Source organism: Nipponia nippon, unplaced genomic scaffold (genome assembly GCF_047370975.1).
Source record: "Nipponia nippon isolate SJK-2023a ecotype South Korea unplaced genomic scaffold, ASM4737097v1 scaffold_18, whole genome shotgun sequence".
Lineage (NCBI taxonomy): Eukaryota > Metazoa > Chordata > Aves > Pelecaniformes > Threskiornithidae > Nipponia > Nipponia nippon.
The window spans coordinates 9,039,576-9,066,933 of NW_028262334.1; the positions used below are offsets into that span (position 1 = coordinate 9,039,576).

At 43.5% G+C, this 27,358-nt stretch overlaps 1 protein-coding gene across 9 annotated transcripts in view; it reads right to left on the reverse strand.

The window, feature by feature from the left end:
* The window catches only part of ZDHHC8 (zDHHC palmitoyltransferase 8), a 117,888-nt gene that overhangs the window by 24,501 nt on the left and 66,029 nt on the right, over positions 1-27,358 (reverse strand). For 6 of the 9 annotated variants that reach the window (XM_087754613.1, XM_087754612.1, XM_087754615.1 and 3 more), the window contains one exon: positions 1,831-1,952. In XM_087754613.1, coding sequence (XP_087610739.1) covers positions 1,831-1,952 — 122 coding nt within the window. Of the gene's footprint in view, positions 1-1,830; positions 1,953-2,291; positions 3,979-17,826; positions 18,221-24,904; positions 25,232-27,358 lie in introns of those variants that run through there. The other 3 variants (XM_087754620.1, XM_087754621.1, XM_087754619.1) reach the window with 3 other exon arrangements.

Consider the following 27,358-nt stretch of genomic DNA (forward strand, 5'->3'; position numbering starts at 1 on the left):
TCACATGCACACTTGTGATCTGAAATAACATCTGCTCCTCTTTCCTCCCAGCACTAGTATTTATAGTCTTTTCCATCTTTTCTTTTCCTTATCAGTTTGCTTCCTTCACACATCTCAACTCCTACTCCATCGCTTTCTTCCAGGATGACTTCCATCCCTTTTCTCATCCTTTTCCCACTCCCCTTGCTCCCAGCCTCTTCCAGACCAAGCACATGCACAGCATAGAGATGTAAGGCCAAGGCCACAGGTGCAGAGGCAGAAGAAAGGCGAGCTGTAGGAAACTCCTCCTCTTCCTGCTTTGCTCCTGACTCCCTTGTGTTAAGGGAGACGGGAAGGGAGGGAAGATGATGAGAAAGTTTCAAAGTTTCTATTTGATCTTCCTGTGTGTTTCTCCTTTAAATGCAAAGTCCAAAATGAAGAACTTGTTTGCAAAAGGAAGTTAGAGAAGTGCAAAGGAAGGTATGAATTTACAATACACGCAGTACTGATCGCTCAGGGCATGGTGAGCGCCCGGCTGCAGGCTCTGGTCTGAGGGAACTATGTTGCACAAAGATATTAGATTCCTAGACTGAGATTTTCAAAACTGAAAACTTTATTCCAGCTCTCCTCCTACCGAAGGCAAAGAGCATGGATGCTTTCTATAACCTCACACCCAAAGCATGTTTAACCACTGCTATCTCTGCTGAGATGGAGGAACCAAAAAGTCCAGGAGACTCGTTAAAAGCTCTAAGTGCTTAAGCTCTTTTGAAAATCTCACTAGCACCTATTTGTACCTTTAAGCACCTAAATACTGCATCACTTCATCTTGCACAAATGACTGAATCTTGCCTTTGCCTTAGTTTGCCCTTACACACAATTATTTCCTTAACTGGAGTGCTACAACCCTTATCAGGGGCTCAAAAGCTTCAGCTGAAAGGAATGGCAGGCAGATGCTCATCATTAGACCCTGCTACCTGGAGAAACCTGGCACTTGCTATTCAGGGAAGCCAGCAGGACAGGTACCTTGTTCTTGTCTGGTAGCAATTCAAAATAGATATTGAATTCAGTGAATAGAGGTGAGAAAGCACAGCTTGCAGAGAGCACAGATCCATTGGCTTAGCAAGACTGCCTAGAGCAGTCTCTGCTGCAAACTGCATGTGAATAATTACTGGAAGACGGATAAAATGAGGTGATAATTCTCTCATTAGGATATGTTAAGAGAGAGAGGGCACTGTGGTTCCCATTACAAAAACTGAGCGATCTTTATCCTATTTAATCAGCTATGAATCAGTACTAATTTAAGCAGGCCTATCTTTCTAAATGTATACATTTTTAGACACTATAAGGCAAGCCTTAATCATTCTCTTTTTTAGCGTTCAATGCTTTTGCATTTGTTTTAAGGCTTTTTGGAAGGTCTGCTTTGATGAAGCTGTTTCAGAAAGTTTAGTCTCTCCCCTCCACCATGCTCTGCTACCTATTGTGAAGACAGTGACTTAAATCCAATGTGCCAGCATGACGCAGGGAATGGCAATCGCAATCACATCAGTCAGGAGAGCTACTCAAGGAGAACCATTCTACACAACCCTGTGCCCTCGACTGCCAGTCTGAGCAAGTGCAAGGACAACTGACACCTCCTAGCTCAGAAGAGAGATGGAGGGTATCCAGCATTTCACTACCATCCCACCTCTACCGCCAGCTGGGCATAATAAATAAATAAATAAACAAAGTCTACAAGAAAGAATACCAGAAAAAAGGGGATTAGTCAGCAAACAGTGTATTTGGATACCTGACCCCTCCTTTGGCTTGGGTTTTCAAATCCCCCCCCCCTCCAACAGTCCCGTTCTCTGTTACCTCGTGGGAAAACTCCAGGGTCCATGAAAGTTGCCATGCTGAAGTTTGCCAGTACAAACAAGAACACGAGCCCATTGTACACTGGGATGGCTGGGGAGATGGCTTTTGTCAACCAGGGGCACCTGAAGGGAAGAAAAGTTATAGGTAAGGGCTCTTTCGGCTGCATCACGTAGTTTCTTCCCATTCACCATCATCACATAGAGAAGTAGTCTCGTCCCCTCCCCACCAGCCATGCAGCAAGGCTGAATTCGCAATTTAACAACAGAAATTTCCGTAGAGCCAGCTTCAGCGATGTAACGTATGCTGCGGACACCCTTTGTAAAGCGGCTTTGTTCCATAGCACAGAAAGTGACAATTGTTCACATGGCTCACAGGGCTTTGCAACCCTATTGCCTTATTTGCAACCTGGCATTTTGCTTCTTTGTGTAAAAACTTCATCCCATTGTTGCATTTCTGTTTACCTTCTATATAGCCTTGTTGCAGTTGGTGTTACTTTCAATTTTCACTGGTGTAAAGCAGAATATGTTCCACAGAGAAAATGTAAAGCGCTGATCTCTGCAGCAGGTACAACGAGAAGCACACCCACTTCTCACTACGCTTCCCTTAGTGGTTTTCAACTCCAAATAACACTCAGAACCAACACTGGAAAACCTCTCCTTGGGGGAAAGTTTAGTCAGACTGAGCACGGGCTCTGCAGGTGTCAGCAGAACGTAAGAATGCAATATTGAAAAGAAAGTGGATGGCATCTGCCACGTGAGCCCTTTTCAGAAAGCCCGGAAAGGCTCGCTGCCTACCTGGCGAACGTAACTGAGAGGAACTGAAGGTAAAGGGTAAAGGAGAAAAAGTAGGAGACTGGAAAGAAGATGGAGAAATGCCTGTTATAGGAAAATTGTTCTAGCTGCAAAGAAGAACACTTCCCACCGGCAGAGGAGGGCAGGACCAAGGCAGAAAACAGCCTGTCTTACAGGCAACTTGACCCAGTAAAAAGCAGTGTTTATTCACTCAGCCATTTATCACCTCTCTAAAGCTCATCTCTAAACACTACACCAAATCTACTTCTCTGTTCCGCATAAAGAGGTTTGGTGTTACAGGGTTGCTGAGGGGAAAAATCTGATTAATCTCATGAATCTTCCAAACATAAATAAGGAAAAATGTGGGACAAAGAATCGCTTTGACAAAAGTAAGACCCCTGACTGAGCGGCTCCTTAGATTTCCACCCGCCTTGACAGGCAGGGGCTCCTCCAAAGCTGCCGAGCAGCCAGCCATTCAGCAGCAATACCTTGCCACCATTAGCATAAATCATACATCGGCCCACATAGTCTGGCTGGTATTTTGCCTGAATGACATCGACGGTTGAATCTGATTGTCTGTCAGGCTGAAGCCTGCAGAGAGAAACAAACAACAACAACAATCAACCAGCCTTCTCCCAAATCTAATTTGCACTGGTTTTGCTACCGATACGCTGTTTTGAACAGCTGAGAATGGTGTTATTGACCTTGAAGAAACACTGGTAAACATGCACGTGTGGCCAGCACTGGAAGGGCACCACGTTGTCGCCTCCCATTTCTTTGTGAGCAGGCAGGAAGAGCCAGGCTTTTAACACCGCGCTGCTGCAAACTGCTTTTAAAAGGACCTTTCCTTGTGGATGCTTCAATCAGTCTGGCCTGCAGCGAGTAAAAGATGGACAAATCCTGCCCAGGGTGAATGAACTGTAAAGCTGAGAGCAAGCTATGTCTGTGGCCAGGGCCAAACCTCCAGGCTGAGTAGTGGAGAAGGAAAAAATAAATCTCACTTGAGTAAGGATGCGTTGCTACAGCCCACAGATGGGGAGCAGAAGCATGGAGTTTCTCCTGGGACTGCTCTTAAGCAGGGAAAGGCCCAGGAAATTATCACCTATTAAAAGAATAGGAAAGGGCTGAGAGGTCAGCAGAGAAGAGCTGAATTTCTCTGTCTCTCTCTTGCATTTGGGGTCTCACCCAGGTGGTTGTGGAGCTGGGGTAAAGGAGCAGGTCTTGTAGAAGAGAAAGCTGATGGAGATGAGCTAGCTCAGACAGACCCAGCTGAAGACAGCTTGATGAGGTACCCTAAGACCCCCGTGTTCCCCAAGAGGTGGAATTTCAACGCACAGCGAGGCCATACTGCCTTGCTGCCTTGCTCAGTTTTCCTCAAAGCAGCTGCCAATGACTGAAAACCAAGGCAAGGCAGAAGTTTCTCACTTGCCATGACATGTGCCACAGTGACCTCACCAAGCAAGCTGCAGGCCTGTCACTAACAACAGTTTCTGCCAGATCCTTTGGAGGAAAGCAAAAGAAATCCTGAAATAAGCAGTTATAGAATTAATTCTACCGAGGGAAGGGGTCTTCCCTCTAAATTATAGTAAAATTAGATTGGGCAATGGGCATGACTGACTTCATTGCTTCCCATGAAGTAACTGCCTACACAGAGAAAGACTATGAAGCTACCCACTGCTTGTCAAGCATGGAGGAGAGATTTCCTTGGCAGTAAAGGCAAGTAAGTCGGCAAATCCCGGGATAGGAAACTCTTTCTTAGAGATAACGAGTTACTCAGAACAAGGTTATAATGAGAGAGACTGTCTCAGATGATTAATGGAAGCATTTGTTAATGTTCTCATTTGTGATTTACTTTGTCATGTTCCCAACAAATACATCAAAATACTAGGAAAAGCTTTAGCCATAAACTAAACTAAACAGCTCATTTAATGGGTAAATAGTGTATCTGAAAATACTTCACGGAAGTTGAAATAAAGGATAGAGTGAGTCATCGTACATATTAGCCAGAAGGTCTGCTCACAATCCTTCTACTTTTTCTTCCCAGAATCTTGATGCAGCATCACAGATTACATAAAATTAGATGGGACAAAAGGGGCCTCATTTGTAAACTAGACTGACCGATAAAAACAGATGTGGAGATCAAGTCCTGGCTCCTAACTGTAAAAAGGTCTGAAAAAGAAAATAAAACTGCTACTAGGATTCCCAGAAAATGATGCATCCTCCCTGTCCCTCTCCCCTAATGCACACATAATTTTAGGCAAAGTAGCAGAAATTCTAATCCAAGTCTGGTAGGTTGTTTTATCACTAATGCACCATGCAAAAGTCTGGCTTCTGACCCTCTGCCCTCTCTGCCTAGAGAAGAAAGCTGCAGAAATTTTTGAGCAGGACCTGTAGTGCATTTCTTTTTACTTTGTGCGTATCCTCTCTCCAGGATATCGGCTTCCAGCAGCAATAACACCCACCTATGGGACAAATCTAGCTGAGCTTTTCAGTTGCTTTTTCTAACAGAAGCAGTTATGAATCTAGATAAACAACACATGGATTCAAAGCTTTCTTCGGTTGGTGAACCCAAAATTTCAAGAGGTTACAGTCTTTGTGTCTTCAACTCATCTCACAGTGGAATTATACAGCATGAAGGTTACCACAAATCTTATAGGGCCATATAAATTAAGTAGAGCCAAGAGCAGTGTATAGTCCCCTAATGGAGCACCAACACCAGATTCTTCTGAGAGAAAAACTAAACCCTAAGATTTCTGATGTGCACTGACATCTAGGAGCAAAACCACCAAGTCCTAACCCAGAGCTTTTCTATTACAGCTTAATTATTGTCAAAGCTGCACCCTTTGTGTTTGCAGGAGCGCCTGCAGAATCACGGTCATTGCAGAGATCAAAGGCAGTACCCTTGGACCACCAAAAGTTAAGTGATGGAACACAGCACCAGATGTGCTATGACTTGCTTTTCGCATAAGCAGCTAGACATGCTTCACCCGGCATTTCTACAGCTCAGAAGACTCTCTGTTCCCCATGGCCATTATTACTCACTGCACAATCAACATTTAAGTTCAAGGTAGATGTGAAAATAAATGTACAATGGGTGCTCGACTCCATGTCAGTTTGGATGCCTCACTTGAGCCAGGAGACCCAAAGGATAATATTGCTACAGGTGCGGGTACCAGCCATGCTACATCAAGAACTGCTCAGGAGAGAAACCTTCGATGGTTTTGTTTACTGCAGAAATCAAGAGTCAACACATGCCACCGTGGCATACTAGAGATAATTATGGATCTCAGATTCTTCTGAATGAAGCACACAATTACACGGGCAGCATTTTCCTCATAATTATACTTCTCCGACATAGAGTGATTCTGCTCGTAACTCAGAGGAGAGTAATTCAGGGTGACAGATTTAATCTCATTTATTCTATTTGCTCTTCAAACCCTATCCTAATAAAATGGAAAGTTAAAAAGATTAACAAATAGGATCACACAACTTGCTAGGTGTCAGGTAGACTTATGCATCATCAGCTGCCTTCCTCTGCTAAATTAAACAACAAATAATCCTTCTGCTTTTTTGCTTGGTGCTTTGTAGCAAGACGTGTTTGTGTCTTATAATTATAGTTCACCTATAATTAAGTAATTTAATAGGACATTTTTCTTGAATCCTGCTCTAAATTAAGATTTGGTGTTTTTTATTAAAACCTTACACATGCTTAGAGAGGCAGTAGGCCATAGAGGATGGAGCCTGGGATTTCAAGAACTGGATTTTAGTCTTGGCTCTGACATTGGCTTGCAGCGTGACTGAAAGCCATCTGCTTCTCCCCTCTGCCCCAGTTAGGCCCTTTGCAAACGAGACACGATCACCTTTGGTTTTGCAAACCTCAAAGCGTCTCTGTTAGGGCCAGGCTGGTGGCCCTGGTGTTTGCTTCCCTGGAGCCCAGCGCTGGGCACCCACCACCCTCTCCTGAACCAGGCAGCGGTGAGGCACACCACTCCTGTTGATGGGCTGCTGTGTGAGGATGTCTCTGTGATTTACCTAGTAAACAAGGCCAGTGGTTCATTTTACACTCTGCTTGGAGCAGAACAAGCACGTGTGCACACAGGCTCCCTCAGGGTGCTGGGTGCCTGGAGGCCAGAGCTGAGGAGAAGAACATGGAGCAGGAGGCTACAACCCTTCTCCTTCTAACAGAAAGACAGTGAAATCTGCTCGTGTAGTGCACAGAGAAGATGTGGGAACCTCAAGAGTAAAGACAGGCACCCAAAGTTTGGATACTTACCCACACCTAGTAAGAAGACCCCAGGGATTGTCTGTTTGGCTGCTCAGCTGCACCTAATATTTGATCTGAGATTACCACTCATCCTTCCCCTCAGTCTCAAACAGATGGCTGATATGCAACAAAGCAATTTATTTCTGCACAAATCACAAGGCATGGGTTTATAACATGGAAAAGAAAACATCTCTTAACTTGAATCAACTTCCACCATTAGAAGGGTAAAACAGTAATATGAGATAGCTGGTTCAGCACACGCAAGTAGAAGCAGCTCAGTGAAGTAGGGATTAATTAGATAAGAAGGGTCAACAAGCAAACATAATTTGACTAAGCACTGGTACTAATTTCACTGAAAACTTTTAAACTGTGTCCATAAGCCTGTAGCAGCCTGTCCTGGTTTGATTCCTCTCCAAGAGTTTCTAGCCAAACCCTGACTGTTAAGAACATGTACCAATTTGTGTACTGTAAAATCCATGTAAACAATTTCTAATCATCACCAGATCTGACCAAGGATTTAACATTTCTAACATTACCCCGATATCCAACAACCCTGGGAGGTGGACCCAGAGTCCTGGGCTGCCTAAAAGTTGCCCTGCCCCAAAAGGCACAACAGCCTGGATGGCTGAGATGGTAAGTCAGAGAGACAGGTACACAGAGGTGAAAGTCCTCCTAATCCAGCACTGTACTAGCTGGACCATAAATGAAAGGGCTATCAACTGACTGATTCCAAACACCCACACTGTAGAAGAATTTGAAATTAGATGTAAACGCTGTACCTTAAAGCCCATTCCACCAGCATGTACGTAGGACAGAGAAGGTGCAAGACCCTGAAGGCTGTACACCGCCCAGTCTGCACCACAGAGCAGAGAAGGGCAGAGCTCTCTTAGTCTTCAGCAGTGAAAATCTAACACATTTCTCACATATCCCAGTCTGGGTGAGATTTTTCCATTTATATGCTCTTTCCTACCCTGAAATCACAGAAAAGTACCTTTCTGGAATAGTAACAGAAGAAAAAAAAAATGCTCATTTTCCATTTTTTGTCACTACCAAAGATAGCTTGGAGATTATTGTACATCTAAACTATTTTCCAAAGTGCTAAGACATCTGTAATTTTAACAAGGCATCACTGGAAACAGTCAGGAGAGAATGTACCTGAGCGTCATAACCAACATGAAACAGAGCAGCACGTCTTGTGAAAATAGCAGGAGGTTCAGGATAGCCAGGTCCTTTGCTCAGCTCTGCCACATCAGATTTTGATAAATGAACTAATTTCTGCACCATGTCTTATTCATTGGCAAGATTGCAGATAATATATTGTTGCCATAGCACTACACCCTCACTGTGAGTATAGCAGTTGTAGTGATAGAAAGTGATATCAAAGTAAAGGATAACAACTCCAAATGTTACATAAAAATGGGAAAAGGAGAAGTAAATACTGGAGAATTTACTACTGAAAAACAGAAACTGATGAGAGCTGAGTGCCACATGAAGCAGCTCATGCTGGTGATAAGTGGGAGACACCAAAACAGCTACCCTGGGTTTCCAGGTGCAGTTATCCATCACAAGAGGCAAAAAATCCCCCCAAAACCCACCACCAAAACCCCCAAGAATTTCATGAGCCCCTTCCTAATTGAAATATAGCTGAACACTAGAGACAGAGCTTCAAATCCATCACCTGCTTAACTGTGTTTAATTACTCACAAGAAATGTGCTGGGCTGAAATTCACTCAGGTTTAACAAGAGCTGATGGGGTTTCAGTGAACTTTCCATTACACCCTGGACTTCATCCAAAGGCTAGCCGTTCATGTCTGGCAATGTACAGATCAGAGGAGCTAAATCAATTAAAAAGTCAACTTGAGATATAATGGTCCTTGGTGAAAAGTCTTATCTGGGCTATACATCACCCCCGAAGTAAAAAGCTGCTTGAAAGCTCTGGAGCATGTTCTCTTCCTCGCTTTTTAAACAGTCTCCAAGACTGAGAAAAGACACTATTGTCATGTGAACTGATGTGGGAGAAATATAGAGAAGGAATAACAATACCAACAACCAATTCTGAGTGAGACAAGCACAGAGGTGAACATATCCATCATCATGCTCAAGTTCAGAAGCCATCCAGCCATCCCAGACCTATTGCACAGGCACAGATCGACCCTGCAGCCAACGGGCAGGGCATACTCCTATGAGCTACACACACAACGGGACTTTACATGGAGCGCACGGTGAGCAGACAGGAGCGGATTGTGCTGGACTCAACGCACATGCTTTGCAGAGATGCTCTCTGCATGCTCAGTAGCTGCTGGGAGCCCAGAAAGCTGGTAGAGCACCCATAAAAGTAGCAAAGACATAGGTTACTGCCGGGAGCTGCATTCAGTTGCTCCCAGCAGCAGGGCTTGGGCAGGCAGGGGCTGGGCTTATTTGCAAATACCGATCAAACCAGCAAGATCCTTCTCTACACAGTGTTCTGAAATTTGCGTTGTCTTGCAGTGAATTAAGGACCTACAGAGAGCCGGTTAGCACTTACTGACTGACATATATGAAAGCCCAGGGCAGAGTTTTTGTTTTGATGTACTTGTAAAGGAATATGCTATAATAGCGTAGCATCACTTGAAATGCCCAGCTTTTTATTTGCACCTCAAATTGAAGGCACCCATTGTGCATTGATTCTAGGGTATATATAGGCTGGATTTCAGAGTACACAATAACATTTTTATATTAGAAGGATAATGCTCACATCAAGGTGAGACAGTAGGTCTTCATGGCACTTCAAGTGTCTAACGGGCTGCAAGCAGAGTCACCCTGAGCAGCAGTAAACCCTCTGGTGCCTCATGGAAAGGAGCCAATTGCCAGCGCATGGGAAATCAGAGCAGACTCTGAGCACGGGTTACAGAGACAAACCCCCTCATGTGAAGCTCCTGGGTTGCTTTCTCAGCCCTAGACTTTGCAAAGCCTATAATGCTACACAAGCTGGAAGAGGCAAGGCCGATTGTAATCCACGGCTTCTCAAACATGCACCAACCTTTTATCAGTACCATGCTGGGCAGCTGGAACCAAACCCCACTTTTTCCAGCAGCTAATAGAGAGCTGAGTGTATGGGTGATCTTTGGGTCACGACAGGAGGACAGTAAGGAGTCACTGCAGAATAACCACAGCAGGAGGAACACCAGTTGCCCTGTCACACTGAAAGTTTTAAATCCATTTGGTTAGAAAAAGAAGGAACTGCTGCCCAGTAACATTCCTTTGCAGTTCTGTCTGCATATGGCTGGCCACCAACATCTCTGTACTGCAACAGCTGAATGACTTCCAGCCCGTTCCAAAATTCACAAAAGGGAATTATCAAGCCGCAGAAGCCTTGCTAAATGGGAAATCGGAGAATTGCCTCCAAAAGACACTCTATGAACCAATAACTCATAAAACAGCTGAGTTCTCAGTGCATGTGGCTGCACTGCCCTCAGTCTGTGGTCCCATGTGCACCATTTCCAGCAATAACCACAGTCCAGCTGCCCAGCACGGTGTCCAGGAAGGTCGAAAGATACTTCACAGTGTCTGAAAGGAACACACATGCTACACAAGCTGAGTTTTTCTGAGCATTTTTGAAGACGCCATGTGGAATGCAAACTTGTGCTTCTAATTTGTAAACATCAGAATTATTAAATTAATGCCATATCTACTATAGCAGTGCTAAAAAGAGAGCCCCTCCTCTTGAGTCCACCAGAGTCCCATTTCCTTGAGTAACAAAGAACACAGTTTATTTGGGTTTTATACCACTAGTGACCCTCATGATCTTCCAGACCTCTCAGCAGTCTGTAACCCACGTTTTTGTTGGATAGATGGAATTGCACTTGCCAGATCCCATGCTTCTCTGATGGGAAACCTGCACAGGATAGCTCCTCCCTGACTGAAGGCTGTTCTCCTGTGTTTTCCCTATTGTCCTCATCCTTGGCAATACACACATGAATCCACCAGCAATGCAGAAAGCTGAGGTGGGCTGCTCCTAGAGAGCTGCTTTTTAAAATAAGTTCAAATTATCAGCAGCCTAATTCAGACATGTTTGAGATGATCCCACTACTGGCACAGAAGGATTTGTACAGACTTTGCTCACTGTATTCCCCAACGGCATACTGGCAGAACACATCTAGTACACATTCAAGAGAGAGAGAGTGGTGTAGCGGAAGCAAGGTGGCTCATTTTAAGTATGCTGTGATGAGAGAGAGAAACAGGTAGAGAAATATTATGAGACAAGGAGGGGGATGGTGACATCAGTGAAAACATACAGTCTATATTACCTTTGTTGAAAAGTTAATTTGACTTTTTAGATATTCCTTTTCCACATGAGCTTCAGTAGAAAGAAATTAAATTTCACAAGAGACCATCCCTTTACAGCTACTGGAAAAACTACTTAACTAAAAGACAGCATCTACTAGATTACAGTATGTGCCACTTAAATTAACGATGAGCCAATATGCTTAAGAAATGTTCAATATGAGCCCCGAATTCTGTGATCACTATCCTCAATGGGTCAGCAGAGAATCTGGTAACAAATGTGCTTACCAAGATGCAGGGAAAAAGAAGAAAAGCAGAGGACACCAGCAGCGACGGCCCAGGTGTCTGAGCTTAATCCCGGACAGCCTGGGTGTCAGGGTGCCCGTCACGGGTCTGCATCAGAGAGCAAGTTGCCTTGTTAAAACTCTGCATTGAAAAGAGCTGCAGAGGCTGCTTGGGGTAGTGGATACTAGTAGGGAATACCTTATTGGAGGACCTCATCTCTCTATCACGTGTGCCACTCGCTCCGTGAACTGGCAGTGGGATGCCAGCTGGCCCTGTCAGGGACACTGCGTGGCCGGAGCTGGAAGGACATGCAGCACCATCCAGCTGCAGGCAAGGTCTGACTCGGCCGCCACAATTCAGGGGTTTGGGTAGGGCACGCACCCCGATATCCAGCCGCCTCTGACAAATCTGCCAGCTGCTCTTTGCAGTGCTGGGGCAGCTAGAGAGACTTGGGCAAAGGAGGGGAGGGAAAATCCTGTGAGGCTGGTAATAGCAGTTGAATTTCTTCCATGAATTGAGAGCACTGTTCAGGAAATTTACAACTAATTAAGACCAGAGGTTCTTGCAGACTTGTCTGGATCATGTATTGCCTTTGAAATCTGGAAACAATACCTGTCTATGGCCTGAATAGCACGCTTCAGAGCTGCTTCGCAAGTTCTTTTATCTATGCAATAGCTTGCTTATGCAGGGAAAGGAAGCCAGTCCTAATCTGAGCTCTCTTGTTTGAAGATTTCTAGACACATAGGCAGCAAAATTACTGCAGTTATTGAAAGGTTTCCCTGTATGAACCAGAAAGATTAGGGATTTCATATTTTAGCGAAGAGATGAACGAAACAAGGACATAGAGGTACTTCTATTGCAAATAGATACAGAAGATAGTGTAGAAAGTGTAAACATTCTCATATATCAAGTACCGGAGCAACTATATAATAATAAAACAAAAGCCCTTCTTAGAATCCCATCTTTAATTTCCCTCTGGAATACCCTCTCAAAGGGGTTTTATGGAAACCTGAACTGGGAGCATGACATTTATATACCTTATTCTCATTACACTGAAAAAGAACATTTGCATAGCTGGTATAAGAGGGTCTTAATATAATAAAGATTTTAAGCGGGTGGGGGGGGGAAATCAAAACTACTTTAGCTGAGATTTAAGAAAATAAAAATGCAAGACACCTTCATGTTTCAACCTATAAAGCAAACTGCATTTGGGAAGAACCTGCCCCTATGACCACCTCCTTTGGGATGTTTTACCCCTTCCCAAGCCACCAGCTGGTACCAGCCACCTCTCACGACAGGACATCAGAGGAGAATCTTCAGTGATTTAGTCTATTTTGGCAACACCTTTAATTATAAACTGGAACAGACCCAACAACTGTGGCCAAGGTAACAAAACGGAATAGGACATCATCCAATTCAGCACCCTGCTATCACAGGCCCCATGCGTACCAGCTTGCCCGGCCATGCACTGTTCTGAAACCAAGCAACATTTTATACACCAGGTCTTTTCTCTGCAGGACGGATGCCAGCAACAGCAGAGAAGAATTGGGGTCCCCCCAAACCCGTTCACAGCCCATTTCTGCTGGAGGACTGGAACTTTTTGGGGGGCACAAGGACGCAGCTGAAAAATCCTCATTTCTTCCAGCAGAGGGTGGTGGGACACACAAGCCAGCAAGCAAATGCGTAAGATTATATTGCAAGCAAGAGATGTATGCAGTTCAAAACAAAACCAAGGGTGCAATAACAGTAATAATACAAAACGACATTGCTTAGCCCGGTGGAAGTGTTACAAAATTAAATGCATTCCTCCATTTGCATTCATCAGAGGAAGAAACGCATCAGACTTTAGCTCGTTCTCATTATCTCCACCCTTCCTCAGTAACATCATCTTCATTCGCCTTTCTAGTTTTGGGAAGGGACACCCTCAGGCAGCAGCAGGGTCAGCTCAGCCTTTTTCTGAACATCTCTACTAGAAATCTGTCTTCTCTTTCCCTCTGCGGAGCTATTCTCCTTTCCTTGAGTCTCCCAGAGCAATCACTGAATAACTTTCAGGCTCTGTTTCCTCTTTTCTCCCACCCATTGTCCTGTTGCTAAATGAAATGACTGAGCAGTAACATACACGTCCTCACGCAGCAGAGGAACATGCCGCTATCGCTGCTTTAATCTGGGTGTGTGGCAGCGCAAAGGCAGTCTCGGGTGCCTCCGTGGGTCTCGCAGCCCAGGGGCAGATCTGCAGACAGATGTTCCAGGCTCAGAGGCAAAGGTGACGCATGCAGGAGGTTCACGGCTCTTCCCATGTGCTCTCTCAACAGATACCAAAAAGAGCCACTAAGGTAGAAGCACAGCCACAGTCTTCTCCAACTATTAAGCGACTGTGACCCCTCTGGCTTAGATTAAGTGTTTCCAATTTTAAGAGCACAAACCAAGTCCAAGTCCCAAGCCTCCCCTGCCTGCACATCGACGACTGCAACATCCCTGCTTGCCGTCTAACAGGATTAGGGCAGGCTTCTGGAGGCAGCTTCTCCTGCAGGTAAAATCTTATTACAGGACCTATGAAAAACAAAAATGCTTTTGGGGAGTAATAAAAACCTAAAACAATCCATAGCTATTGTCACATTAACAGTCATATTTTTTTATTTAAATGATGAAACATAGCATCAGCATCTTGGGTCTAAATGTTTCTGTCAGCTTGGACAAAATATAAAGGGAGTCTTCCAATATTTGTTTTGGTGCACAGGTATTCAATTCAGGTTGACAGAAAACAAAATTACTTTGCTTAAAAAACATCCTAAGAGACGAGAGCATCTTAATTACAGAGACAGGGGAACGGGATTCAACCTGGTGTCCAGATGTACTTCTTGCCAATTCCACTCTACGGTGCAACAAGGCGGGGACCTCACCGCAGCCGTGATGGCGGGGGGTGTCATTGCTTTACTTGTGTGTTATTCGCTCTACCCAAACCCCACCATTTGTTAAGATGGAGGCGTAGCTTGCTCCCATACTGCAGTGGACATAGGGTAGCTGTTTTCTCACGTTCCCTACTAATACCTCATTATTGATTAAAAGCCTATGGGTTTCTGATTTTGGGGGGTAGTTTTTTGGAAGAACCACAAAGTTATCAGAAAAGGTACAACTGTGCTCTGGCCTTGATGAACTAAAAATCTTCCAACTCTGTTGCCATAATTCAGGAACATAAACCAGGATTACAATTACCTGAGACACATTAACAAAGCTTAATAAACTCCCGAGTCAAAATGGGACAATTAGCAGCTCCTGTATCAAAATAGAAGACTATGGAAATGGCATGTGTGTCACCATCTGCTAACGATATGCAATAGGCAAACCAATTCAGGAAAAAAAAGAAAAGAAAAATAAAAAAGGATCAGTTTCTTGATGAAACTTGTTCCCATTTCCAAGAATCAAAGTGAATATTCAGTTTAAGCATTGCACTTTCCAGATTCCCAGCTGGGACCAGAATGAGAAGCGTCAAGCATCTTATGATTTAACTGTTGAGAAATTTCCAGGCCAAACTTTCAAGCAAGAGGTTTGGATACAGATCTGAACTGTGGGATGTTTTGTCTGTGGAGTTCTACCATTGCCTCCAATAGCAATAGTTAGCATTAGCATGCATACTTCTTAAATACCCAGTTGCTCCTGAACTTGCTGAAGTTCATAATTCATGCTTTTTTCCCCTTGATTTAATTGAAAGAGTAGGGATCATCATTTTGCTTTTCAGAAAAATATGAACATTTACTTCTTGCTGAACAGCTGTCACAGTGTAATGAAAGCAATTCACTCTTCAGTTTTTCTGAATGAACCCCTTATCCCTCCTGCCCTTCCTCCCTCAAATATTTCCTGAAAATCATATGCCACAAGCAAACTAGTTTTGGCTTATACTAGAAAACGTCTTAAACTCTGGGATACCTTACTTTCCCTTTCATTCCTCTTCAACAGCAGTCAGAGTGCACCATAACGGTTAGGGGACGTGTGGAGCTGCACATCACAGAGAACAGCCACAGAGACAGAAGCAAAGCTTGCGAAGTTAGAACTGTGCTTTCGCCGCCTTTGATTTGCGGGGGGGGGATGGATAAATAAATAAATAAATAAATAAATAAATAAATAACCAGAGTATCCCAGTCACTGCAGTCCTTCTCTGAAGCTGTTTCATAAATTTATTACATAACACAAACAGCTCCAATCTTCCTGGCCTCATATGTCACTGTCAACATTTTTGGTAGGGATTTTTTTTTTTTTTTACATGACTCATGGAAAATGCAAGCACAGAGTTACAAATCATATTCTGAAGAAAACTTTGAAGGAAGCTCGTAACTTCTCAAAATGCAGTACGCTGTACCTGACTCCAAAGGGCAAGAACATGGTAAAAACAAACCATGTTCTGGGAAGCTAAATCCCTGAAGTACCCTTTGGTGAATACAAAAAGCAATTTCTTTTTCAGAGGCAAAAAAAGTCCCTTTTTCATGTCTTAATTCCAGGATGCACATTTGAATCCTACAAAAAATATTTTTCACTCACCCACTGGCCTAAAAAAAGGCTCTTTTTTATTTACCTGAGAAAGTATATAGTCAAGTAGTTAGAGTAAATGACCTTGTCGAGGTTTGTTTTTTTTTTTTCACCAGTTTGCCTATATATTCCAGAATTCAGCAAATTTTTTACTCTGGGAACACCTCACCTTTAACACTAACTGCCCTCCCTCAGCAGTGTTGGGAAGTTTTCCTTTTAAAAGAATACAAAGATATGTCAATAAAAATTAATTGGGAAGTGTTATAGCCAGTCTCAAGAGAAGTTCACCAACTAGGATAGACACAGATTTACTGAAAGAATGGCTGAAATCAGTGATAATCAGCAACAGACCAGTAAGTTCTTAAATCAGGGGGCTTTCACTGCCGCAGGCTGGGCACGGAGATGCAGATGTGGAGTGGGGCCCATCCTCTTCCTCTTCTTCTATCACAGCAGCCCCCCCAAAGCTTCTCACTTGCGCTGCTTATACCTAATTCTCTGGCACGCTTACAGGCCTGTTTCCATACGCTACAGTTAGGAAAAAAGCCTTTTACATTGTTTGTTCCTCAGGCATGAGTGACACACTCATTTTATCAACTCTTCAACATTTGCTGTTCAACCTTAAACATAGATATCAGCAGGGTTTTATTTTTTTACAATACCAGATCGATCAAGTAATTGACAAGTTAACAAATCTGTTTGCTTTTCATGGTGCATTGATTTGATTTTTTGTAATTAAACAAAAGACTGTTTGGATCCTGCCTTTTCCCTCAAAATGGCGTGCTGCCCATACAGGCACTTTAACTCTGTATTTACTTTCTAAAGCATCCTATTCTCTCTTCTCCCTCCCCATGACAGCCCAAGGCAAACCACAGTCCCTGGGACATCTGGAGGCTGTGGTTTGAATGAATCCCTTCCAGCCACGAACAAAAACAATCATCTTTGCTGAATTAATAACTACTTAAGACTTGTTAGTATTTCTGAATTGCAAAACTCCGTGCTTGCAAAGGCTATACAGAAAATAGCCCTCCTTCAAAAGGTTATTAAAAAGAAGAGCGAACGCTCCGTGTCAGTTGTCTCAACTGTGCAAGATGAGAAAACACATCTGCCTTGTGTCTGTAGTAACTGACACACAGCAGCTCCTTTACTGTTCCTTGCTTCTCTTGAATTCACATAACCGTGGCTTTGGTTTCCCAGGGACTTTTTGTGAATGTTGGGGAAAAAAAGGCTAGAGATAACGATATGGTTATGCTAAAGATACGGTGAACACATCCAGCAAGAACATGCAAGGATCCTCATTCTGAGTAGTAACAGATGCCCAGAGAGCAGAACACAGCCTTGAACTGGAAATGTTTTAAATTCGTCACAATTTGTGCCAGCAAGAAGGGGTTAAAGTGAATACAGAACATCTTAATAGACCCAGAAAAAGCAAAGAGTCTGTCCAGAGAGTGTGCTCCCACCCAAGGCTCTGCACCACCCCTCCCTACGGGGTGCGGCACAGCGCGGCAGCTGTGTAGTTACACCATTTCTGCAAAGCTGCGCCCTTCTTAAAAGTCAATCTGGGTGTGCGCTTCTGGCAGAAAGGCTGCCTGGGCAGCAGCGGGGAGGAGCAGGCGAGGAGAAACAGACTCGCTTTCTACCAGGATTTTGTTTCCTACGTGCTCCACTCTACTCCGAACGCTCGCCTTCACAAACACGCAGGCGTCGAATTGTTCAAATGACATATAATCTGTGTTGCTCATTTATGACAGCGCAACCAGCGACAAAGAAAAGAACTTAAAAGTGCTCAGCTCCCTTCAAACAGGAAGAAAGCCCGGGGTGACAGACCAGAGACAGCGTGACTTGCTATTCCACCACCCCATGATGCACACATACCACACTGAGCTCGGGACACTCCAGTGAAACTCTGCGCGCAGGCTCTGAGCAGTTGTCTGCAAGAGAGTTAAATCTCCAGCTCCCCCGCCCCGAGTTAGGAGCACAAATCACGAACGGCAGAACCTCTCTGAAACATCTCTCTTGCAAATTGTTGTCATTTCCCATCCGTCTTCAGCTCGGGTGACTTCGCCAGGTCCACAGGGGACGATTTACAGCATTCGTTTTGGATTAAGGGTTCCTAAACTGTGACTCAGGAGACAGAGTAAATGATCTGCAGCTGCCTCCCAGAGCCATGTTAAATGGTGAAAGTGCCAATCCCATGTGGCTGTGCTAGTGCGTCCTACATGAGTTTGAGCCCAGCACTTATCACCTAATCTGAAATTTTAGGAATCGATGGCTGTGTCAAGTTGATTTGCAGACTGATAAAAACGTGCAAGATTTGTTCGATAACCTCTATTGAAAAGGACAGGCTTTGTTCAGGCATTATCATTTTTTTTAACTAGTAAAGTTGTCGGCTGAACAAACCAACACAACATTTTTTTCTATTAGTGAAATCTATTGTTTGTAATTTGCTTTTGTGTTGAAAGCTACATCTTACACCACACCTTGCCGTGTGTGCAAACACTATTACAAACAGTTGTGCTTGGCCTGACATCTAGTCTGACTCCAGCATGACTCCACAGAAGTTAGTGAAGGCAAACAGGCAAAATAAGAACTGCATCCTCTGGATCGAAAAAGGTTTTCAGAAAGGACACATTCATTTGCTTATTATCTCTCTGGCAACTTCTGAATTTTGGAAGTTTCTGGATTTTTCAGTAGGCACAAAGTCCTTTTTCTAGTAAATAGGAAAGGCATGTTTTACGTTTGTCTTTTATGATGGCATTTTCTGTATATTCAGTGAAAGGCAACCATACAGCACCATAATAATGTGTTACTTTACCTTCCCCTCAATTTTCAGTTTCCATGCTGTCACATTCTAGTCAATCAGTTGTTGCTAAGTTGTCTCCAGTACTATATGAACTCTCCTGTATCATACTGCTCACAAGTGGAGGCTAGACTGTGAGTGAGAGTCACCTTGAAATGTCTTGCTCCTTAAGCATCCCCTTTCTGCAGAGTGGATGCAACCTTACAGGTGGACGCTGCCAGCCAGCACTGGGTAATTAACTGCAGGCCAGTAGAAAAATTGCATTAGCATAGCCAAGCCTAACATCGATCTACTAGATCAGTGCAAATCTGCAATGCAGATGCAGAAGCCTATTTAGCAAATAGTTCCCTTCAGTATTTTAGGTTCAGTAACTGAAGCAACCCCGCTAGTTAGCTGCTCAGCACCTTCTGCACTGTGGAAGGTTCTTCATAATCTTCCATAACTCTCAGTCACCGGGTGGTCTGCGTGTTGAAACACTGTTCTTTGAAACAATGGAAGTGGCCATGCCTGCAGTGTTTGCAGACTGCTGAGTTGCTCACAACGCAGGAACTAATTAAGCCTAAAGAAACACAGCGCTGTCGGTATTATAATCATGTAGTGCTACCTCATCTCCTACCACTGCAGCTGTGTGAGAAGAAAACAGTTCAAATGAAGATAGGTGCTCAGCTTCCAGATACTCCCAGTTATGCTGTCCTAATGTGACTGCGAACTCTGGCCCTTCAAAGCTTTTGCAACCAATAGCTGCAACTCCACTGTGTCAGGCTCCGGGGCCATTCCATATTTACATTTATCACACCACTTACCATGCGGACCAATAAAAACCACACCTCTACCTAAACACACAGGAAGACGGATTTGCCTGTGTCTTAGTGCATTCCTTCCTTCTGAACAAAGGTCTGACATGAACAGGATTGTAGTACCAAGTTCAGGGAATCAAAAACAACCTGCCAGCACAGCTGGAATTGAGCACCAGCTGGAGCCGGCCTCGACCCTGGGCAAAAGGGAAGACAGCAGCCTCGTCTTTGCCTTCTAGAGAAGATGGCCAGCAACACCGGCACCAACACCTTGCTGGACCAGATGGCCCCTTCTGCAGAGCAGCACATGGAAAGGAAAGCAGGGCTTTTACAGCTTTTCCTACACCATCCAATTGCATCAAGAACTGAACTAGTTAAATCACTGCTCCATGCCAGCTGATAAATTCTATTCAGAAACCAAGTAAGCACTTTGAAAGAGGTTTGGTTAGAGCTGCCTGGGGGCCTGGCGAGATGCAGGAAACTTATGTGACCCACTCGTATTGCTGATCCGAAGCCTTTTCCCAGCAGACGGTGGGACGGTGCATGAGAACAGCCAGTGAAATTTCAGGGGAGTGCTCTCCACAGAAATATTCTGTAGCTCAGTGTCTCCAACTTTTATTACCATCACCATGTAGCATCACAACTTTTCTGGGCTCTTGTCTACCAAGAATACGAAAGCTTTCTCATGCAGTTCCTCTAACTTCTGCTTTGAACTTGTTTCCTTCAACGGAGCATTTTCGTAACTCCAAAAGACTTTGCATACTATTAACATGTCAGGAACACTCCCTGTGCATAAAGAATTTACATGCTGTGCAGCAGGAATCTTTTAAAGTTGTTCGCTTTTGACGAGAAAGGAAGCTCAGAAAGAAGCCCCTGATGGAGCATAAGAGGCAGTGATGGTAAACGAGGAGTAGAGTGCTGCAGCCATGAAAGAGAAAAATAATTTAGTTGGATCATGAATTAGATGCTTGGAACATATGTCAACGCCAGATCAAAACAGCCAATTGTTGCTCTTATCTACTTCATCTTCTGTTGTGTGGAAAAGGGAGTTAGGAAATTCTTTTCAGCCAACGCGACTGTCTAAGCCAATGCCCAAGGCAAATAATGCTCTAAACAATAAGGCATTTTGTTTAACTCTGCAATAAATACTAAATTGGCAAAGACAGCTGTTTGGTTGCAGTCTCCTCCTGCAATTTCCAGTCAATACTTCATATTTACATAAATGCGTAACCATACCTAATCCCCCCACCCTCAGGTCTCAGCTCCTTGAGCGAGCGGGCATGAGGTTAGAAATGGGGGCTTAAAAGTTTAATCCTTTAAACAAAAAATGAGGCCACTTCCTAGAGAGCTGCCACATGGTGTCTATTTGAAAAAAGTGACATTCAACCGTAGCGCACGAGATCCATTTGTGGATTTTTACTTTCGAGTTACTGAAATCTTTTCACAAGATTATCAATCACAGAACAGTTTCATTGCAGAGGGATCTCCAGCAGAAGAAAGAATTGACAGAAGCAGCTCCTGTAAAATGGGCATTAAGAAGAACCACAAGTCAAGGCAGCAATCTGAAACCTTTGCTTTCAAGGGAACCCAGCCTTGCAAACTAGCACCAGCACCTGACTGTACCATGCAATGGTCCTTGATCTTTTAGCAGCTGTATTATTCATACAGTAGATTAACTGATTATTGTTTGCCCTACCTATTGATTGTGAAAAGCTAATAAAGCGCAACTTGGGCTGAAAATGGTTCATGCAAATCTGTGCCTTTACGCTGAAGTTATCCATAAAATGAGTCAAATCCACAAACAGAAATCTTAATTTAAAGGGACATTACCCTGAAGGTACACTTATCTTCCTGTATGTACAGTAAAGTGCTATAATCTGTCTTCGGCAGCACAGACCATTAGGAGCATAACATGCATAGGTTACAACATAATCTGTACAAAGACAGGAGTATATTCATTTAAGTTTTAAAATATTTAATAACACTCAAAATGCAGGCTTCTGGAAGCTCACATATCTTACTTTGCCAAGCAGAGAGTTATCCAGTCTTGCACTCACACCAAACTCTGCTAAACTTTCCATTCCAAGACCACAGAAGTCCCTCGAATGAAGATGAATGAACACGGTTGGTTGCAGATACAGGCGCTGACCGACGAAGCCTGCCTTTTTCTCCACCACAAGCACTCCTACCTATGACCAGATTTCTGCATGACGGCATAGCATACTAGGGATGCTCACCCAGTCACTGCTGCAGACTCTGAGGATAAAAAAGTTTTGCATCTAGCATCATCCCTCCAAAAAAAAAAAAACACCTCATTTTTTCCTATACGAGTCAATGCAAAGCACAACCCCTTGCAGTCATTGTGTTCAGCAGGATGAGTACAAATCTTTAACTTGATCTGGATCTACTGCTGTCTCCTTTTAGAAGCTAACTTGCATATGGTCAGCCTAAGGCTAAAATAAATACATCCCAATGTAACCACAGACCATTAATGGATTGGATCTATAGCTTGAAAACTCAGGCATCTGACATGCTATTGAAACTGCGGATGCTTGAAATGTGTAAGAAAAAAAAAAAAAGAACGCGAGCCCCAGTATAGCTCTGATATGCAGGCGCATCTTGCTTCCTCTTCCCTAATTCTTCCCCAGGCACATGGCCCATTCATTGACAAGTGTGTTTTCCCAGTTTGGTTTCCTGGGAGTCTCTATTGGCTGCACATCAAGCCAAATGTTCATTTTGCTATCAACATAGCCAGGGGGCTTCGAGATGCTCGCCAACCCTTGTTCAACTAGTGTTACTGTTTTACAACATGTCATGCTTGGTGATACTGAAAGGAAAAGCCAATAAAAGGAAAAATTAATCTTGTGATTGAACACAACACTTAGGATTGCTGGCTGCTGACACTGGCACCATGCCACCCTCTCCGAGGACAGAATAGAACCTGTCTGCTGTCTTCACCAACCAAACGGTTCTTACAAAATAAGGGTCTCTCGCTATGAATGACCAAAATGAGCAGCTTGGCAAAGAGACCTGGCCAACATCAATTACAGCTTTGTTCTATCCCAACTTAAAGCTGAGATTGTCCAGTTCCAGGCTGAGATGATCCAAGTCCTGTTCTTACAGAATTTCTGCATGCCACGTAAGTTACAGCTAAATTCACAAAATACAGAACTTATAGCAAATTTATAAGAGAATAAGAGTTTGATTTTTTTTTTAAATATTTGCATCTCTGTATCAATGCAGAGTACAGATTGTTTTGAAATCTGAATCCTCAGGGCTTGCGAAGCACCTGCTCCCTCAAAAGCAGGCTTATGTGCCACTGAAAGATTTGTGCTGGTTCTTTGGAAAGGGATTAATTCCTTTTCAACTATGAATATTTGCATAGGATACTGCGTTAGTTATGCCAAAGTCCTCCTTGATACTTGTACTCGAGCATAAACTGCAGTTTTTGTGATCAGTTATACAACATTCATTTTTATTCTGGCAAATGTTAAAGTTTAATTTAAACTGTGCTTAGAAGGTCTCCCTTAGGGAAATTTGGGTATGCAAATATACTCAGTGAAAACAAGAAAGCTCATAAGCGTGGTCAAATCAGCACACACTTCTGAATGACTTCTCACCATCATTGTGTTAGAGGAATATGACAGAAACTCCATACCATAACCAGCAGGGTCTGGGCTCTATGTATTTGCAAACGGAATCCCCTCTCTTCCAGTCCTGCTCTCCCTCTTTCCACACGTTGTTTAGTCGACCACAAAATCTCATCACTTTATACATGAAGCATTTTCTTTACGCTAAACAGCATAAGCACTGGACAGTCCTTCCTGGTCCCAAAAGCTGTCATCTATGGCAAGTCATGTGAATGACCAATATAACTACCGTCACCACCAAAACCATCAACAAGACCTTCACACAAAAACATTTTCAATACGAAGAAATCCAGCCCCAAAAGCCTCTAATTCCTTATTTCAATATGGCTGCTGATGTTACAGTATACCCATTATTTTTGGCAGGATTAAGGCCTCTCAGTGGATCAGTGCGATGAATGATGCTTCTTATAAAACAGCTTTCTAACAATCAGGTCCATCCAGCAGCTGTATACGGCTGTCTCCCAACAAGTGTGATGACATAGCTGCTTCCCAGTAATAAATGGTAAAGATACCACTGCTTCCCAAAACAAATGCTATCTTTATGAAAACCTTTCCATTTGTATGTTTTATTACTTTTAGCCATTCCTAAACTGCATCAAAGGGAACACTGGCATGTCTCAGTAAGAGGGTTGTGAAGACACAAATATTTTGATCAGAGGAAACCTTTGACCAAACCTTTGATGATGAATAGCAAAATAACAGTTTCTGGAATCAACATCTCAAGCTCAAAATGGCTGTGGCAGACAAAAATGGTTCCGAGACATAAATCACACAATCTGAAACAGAGTACAACCTGCTCGTTTGTGTGCTTCCCCTGCTGAAGTAACTGTAAGAAGCTGTTCTTCAGCTCACCAGGCAGGAAAAAACATGTGTTGATAGAAAAGTTGTGTTGCTTAATGCTATGAATTTATGAAAGTGATGAATAGCCCTAATGTTGATGCAGCCAGTGAGAAGACGCTGTCAGATCATTAAGCGTAGCCCAGTGATTTGTCAGTGTTCAAAGACGTTGAATTTTCTATCTTCCACTTCCTCCCTCAGGCTCCTTGCACATGCACGCGTCCTCCAAAGCCATCTTTCATTACAGCCTGAAAATCACATTTTTCCTCCTCTTCTCCCCATTCACCTTAAAAATCCTCCAGGTTCCCAAGGATGATTTTCAGCTCAATCTCTCCTTTCTCAGAGAGCCTGGGTTTGTGCACAAACATTTACCAGCAAATTTAGGCTAACACGCTGGACTGTGCTTATCACATGCAGTGTTCTCAGGAAATTCTTTGCTGCTGCCGTAGCTGAATGCAGCCATCCTACATTAGAGCTCCCCCCCCCCCCCGTGGCTACAGACAATAAATACTGCTTATGTATGCTTTTTACAGAGCAGCAGATTGGTGTTAGATTAATTCTAAAACCTATTTTATCAGATTAGTCTGATTAGCCAGATTTCAGATCTGTTCTGTTCTGCAAGACATACTAAAAATCTCTCTCCAGTTTAAGTTCTGGGAGAAAAAACAGAGAATTCTCAAATGTATCATAACAGAGAAACAAAGCTCCTGCTAAAAACAAACCCAGAAGTGAGAGGCACCAAGGCCATGACAAATGGAAATAGTAAAGGCACAAAGCAGCACCCGGAAAGCTCCTCCAGTAATACTCGACCATGACCAATGTGCCTATGACTTTGCTAAGTAGCATTGCAAGATCACATTGAGTTTTTTTACCTATGCAAGCAGTTCTGCTTGGGCCAGAATGACTGTGCATATGAGCAACCTGCCAGGGATGCTTTCAGCTGAAGAGTTCATGGTCTAATCCCACGGATACAGGTAAGAGGGTAATGGGAGCATTCTTCATATTGTTCACAGGGTGAACACTCTTCTGACTTAATCATAATGCTTGAACTGAAACGTCTCACAGGAGACAAGAGGAATAGACACAAAGATTATAGCATGAGAAGAGGATCTTCAAAAGCACAATACAGAGAAAGCATTTTTCACACTTGTGCAACTAAGATAATTTCTACTGGAAACATCCACTCCTGCTGTAGGCTCATATTTTGCACACAGTAAACATATCCCCGAGCCAGGAGGTCTCAACTATGACACGCAGAAAAGCAAATACCTTTACGTTCTCAAACAAAGCTAGCTTTTGACCTGCTAGGGGAGGGGTGGAGGCACAGCAACCTCATTTTTGTCTCAAGTGACTGCTTTCCTGTAATTCAGCAGCAGCTCTGCACTACATTAATCTTACTTTGCACATGCTCCACAACATGGACTGGCTGGGCGTCAGGACAGTCAAAAAAACTCAAGTGGAAACTGCCTATGCTTGCTCGACATCTCATTTTCAGGCCGCTTGTCATCTTGGTATTAACAAGGCAATGGCAGTTCTACTGTGGAAGAAATTCCTTATAAATATGGATTTACAAAACTGAAATGCCTAGGTAATAAAGACAGCTGAGAGACACAAACCCACAAGCAGGATCATATTTAAGACTGGTTGCAAAATGTGACCAGACTGACAGCATAAAACTCTTCTTAACATCTTTATAAATCTCAAATATGAGAAATATGCATTTAAACAATACAGCAAAGGACGAAAGTAGCATTAGAAGACTCAAGTGAATTCAAGTCACAGATACGTAAATACAGTATTTTATTACTGCACTACATTTTCAGGCTGCATAAATAATTGTACATATATTCTGTGGCTGTACTAAGCCACTGTGACAACTATGACCTTATTGTGGCAACAAAATGCCAAGAAATCCCCTGAGATTTAGCAATATTTTCTGACACCACAATCCTGCAGCTATCTCCACAAGCAATTAAATGAAAATGCTGCGCTGCCTCCCGCGACATCCCAGAGAGCTGTATCGGGCAATTCAGCCTGCCTAAGAAAAACATTGAAGACGTATAACCAGTGACTGACAACTGCCAATCAGCTCTAACATACTCACTGCAACTTCTTCAAGTGGTTCAGATGGGCTTGCAAGAGAAATACTACACTGTATTCCCCTGCAGATGTGAAAAACATCTTCCAAACAGGTTAATCTTCCTGAAAAGGAAACTTACGTTCTTCACGGGGAAAAAACATTGCAGTTGTGGAAGATGCCAGATTGCTTTGCACTTTCTATGCCAACCCGTCCTGCCACCCCCACCACGTAGAGAGAACCTGGGCCACGCTGCATCGAGCGTGGCAGTAGCCACTGAGAATATCCCAAAGGGGAAATATTCAGCTGAGGCCGGTCAGGTGCCCAGTCTCTTGCTATCGACTACTTGCTTGGCTGGAGGAGCAGGGAGGCTTGAAGCTGGCTAAGACATGCCAGTGCTGGCATGCAAAAAAGCCCTGGGAAGGGAACAGGATGGATGTGGAGGTCTCCCAGGGAGTAAAGGCAAAAATAAAGCAGTTAGAACTGACTGCCTCAGATTAACTGTGTAAAGGAATAGTAAGTGAAACCAGAGAGAGATACTGAATGTAGAAGACAGAGCAGCAAGGAAAAAGTACAGAGGACAGAAAGGAAAACAAGAGTAAAGAAGGTGGCAGAAAGTGTTGCAAGAAAACAGTAAGTCTGTTTTCCCTGGTGCTACAGTAGCGACACACTGAAGACAGCAGAGGTATTTTTTATTCCAGGAATGGCTTCAAGGGAGACAATTCTCCCACCTTCATTCCCTCTAGTGTGATTCTCACTCAATCACTCGACAGTAAAAATCCCTGCCTCAGAAGGACTTCTGACAACCAACTAAGCTTGTCCTTAGAAAAAAGCAGGGTGCTGAACATGGAAAGGCTTGGCATCACACACGACTGGTCACTAAATGCTGCTAGGAAGAAATCAAGTACATCCTCGAGCGCAAAGCTACCAAGGAGACTTCCACAGTAAACTTACCAGCATTTCAGGGGTCAAGGTCAGAATCTCTGAATGAGTCTCCGAATCATCAATATAGTCTTTAGCTCTTATACGTTATTCATACAAAAAATAGGTAAGGAGTAGTTGCAAATTTTGGCTTTTCTTTTTTTTTGTGGGTTTTCTTGCCTGGTTTTGGCTCTTTGTCCACTAAGAGCTGGTTTAAGCTTAGATAGTTGGTAGCTATCCTTCGTCACTCCTGAGCTGGAACACACAGAGATGCAGCCTGTATGCAGCATCCCCGCGACAGCCTCTTCCTCAGGTTGTTCAGACAACT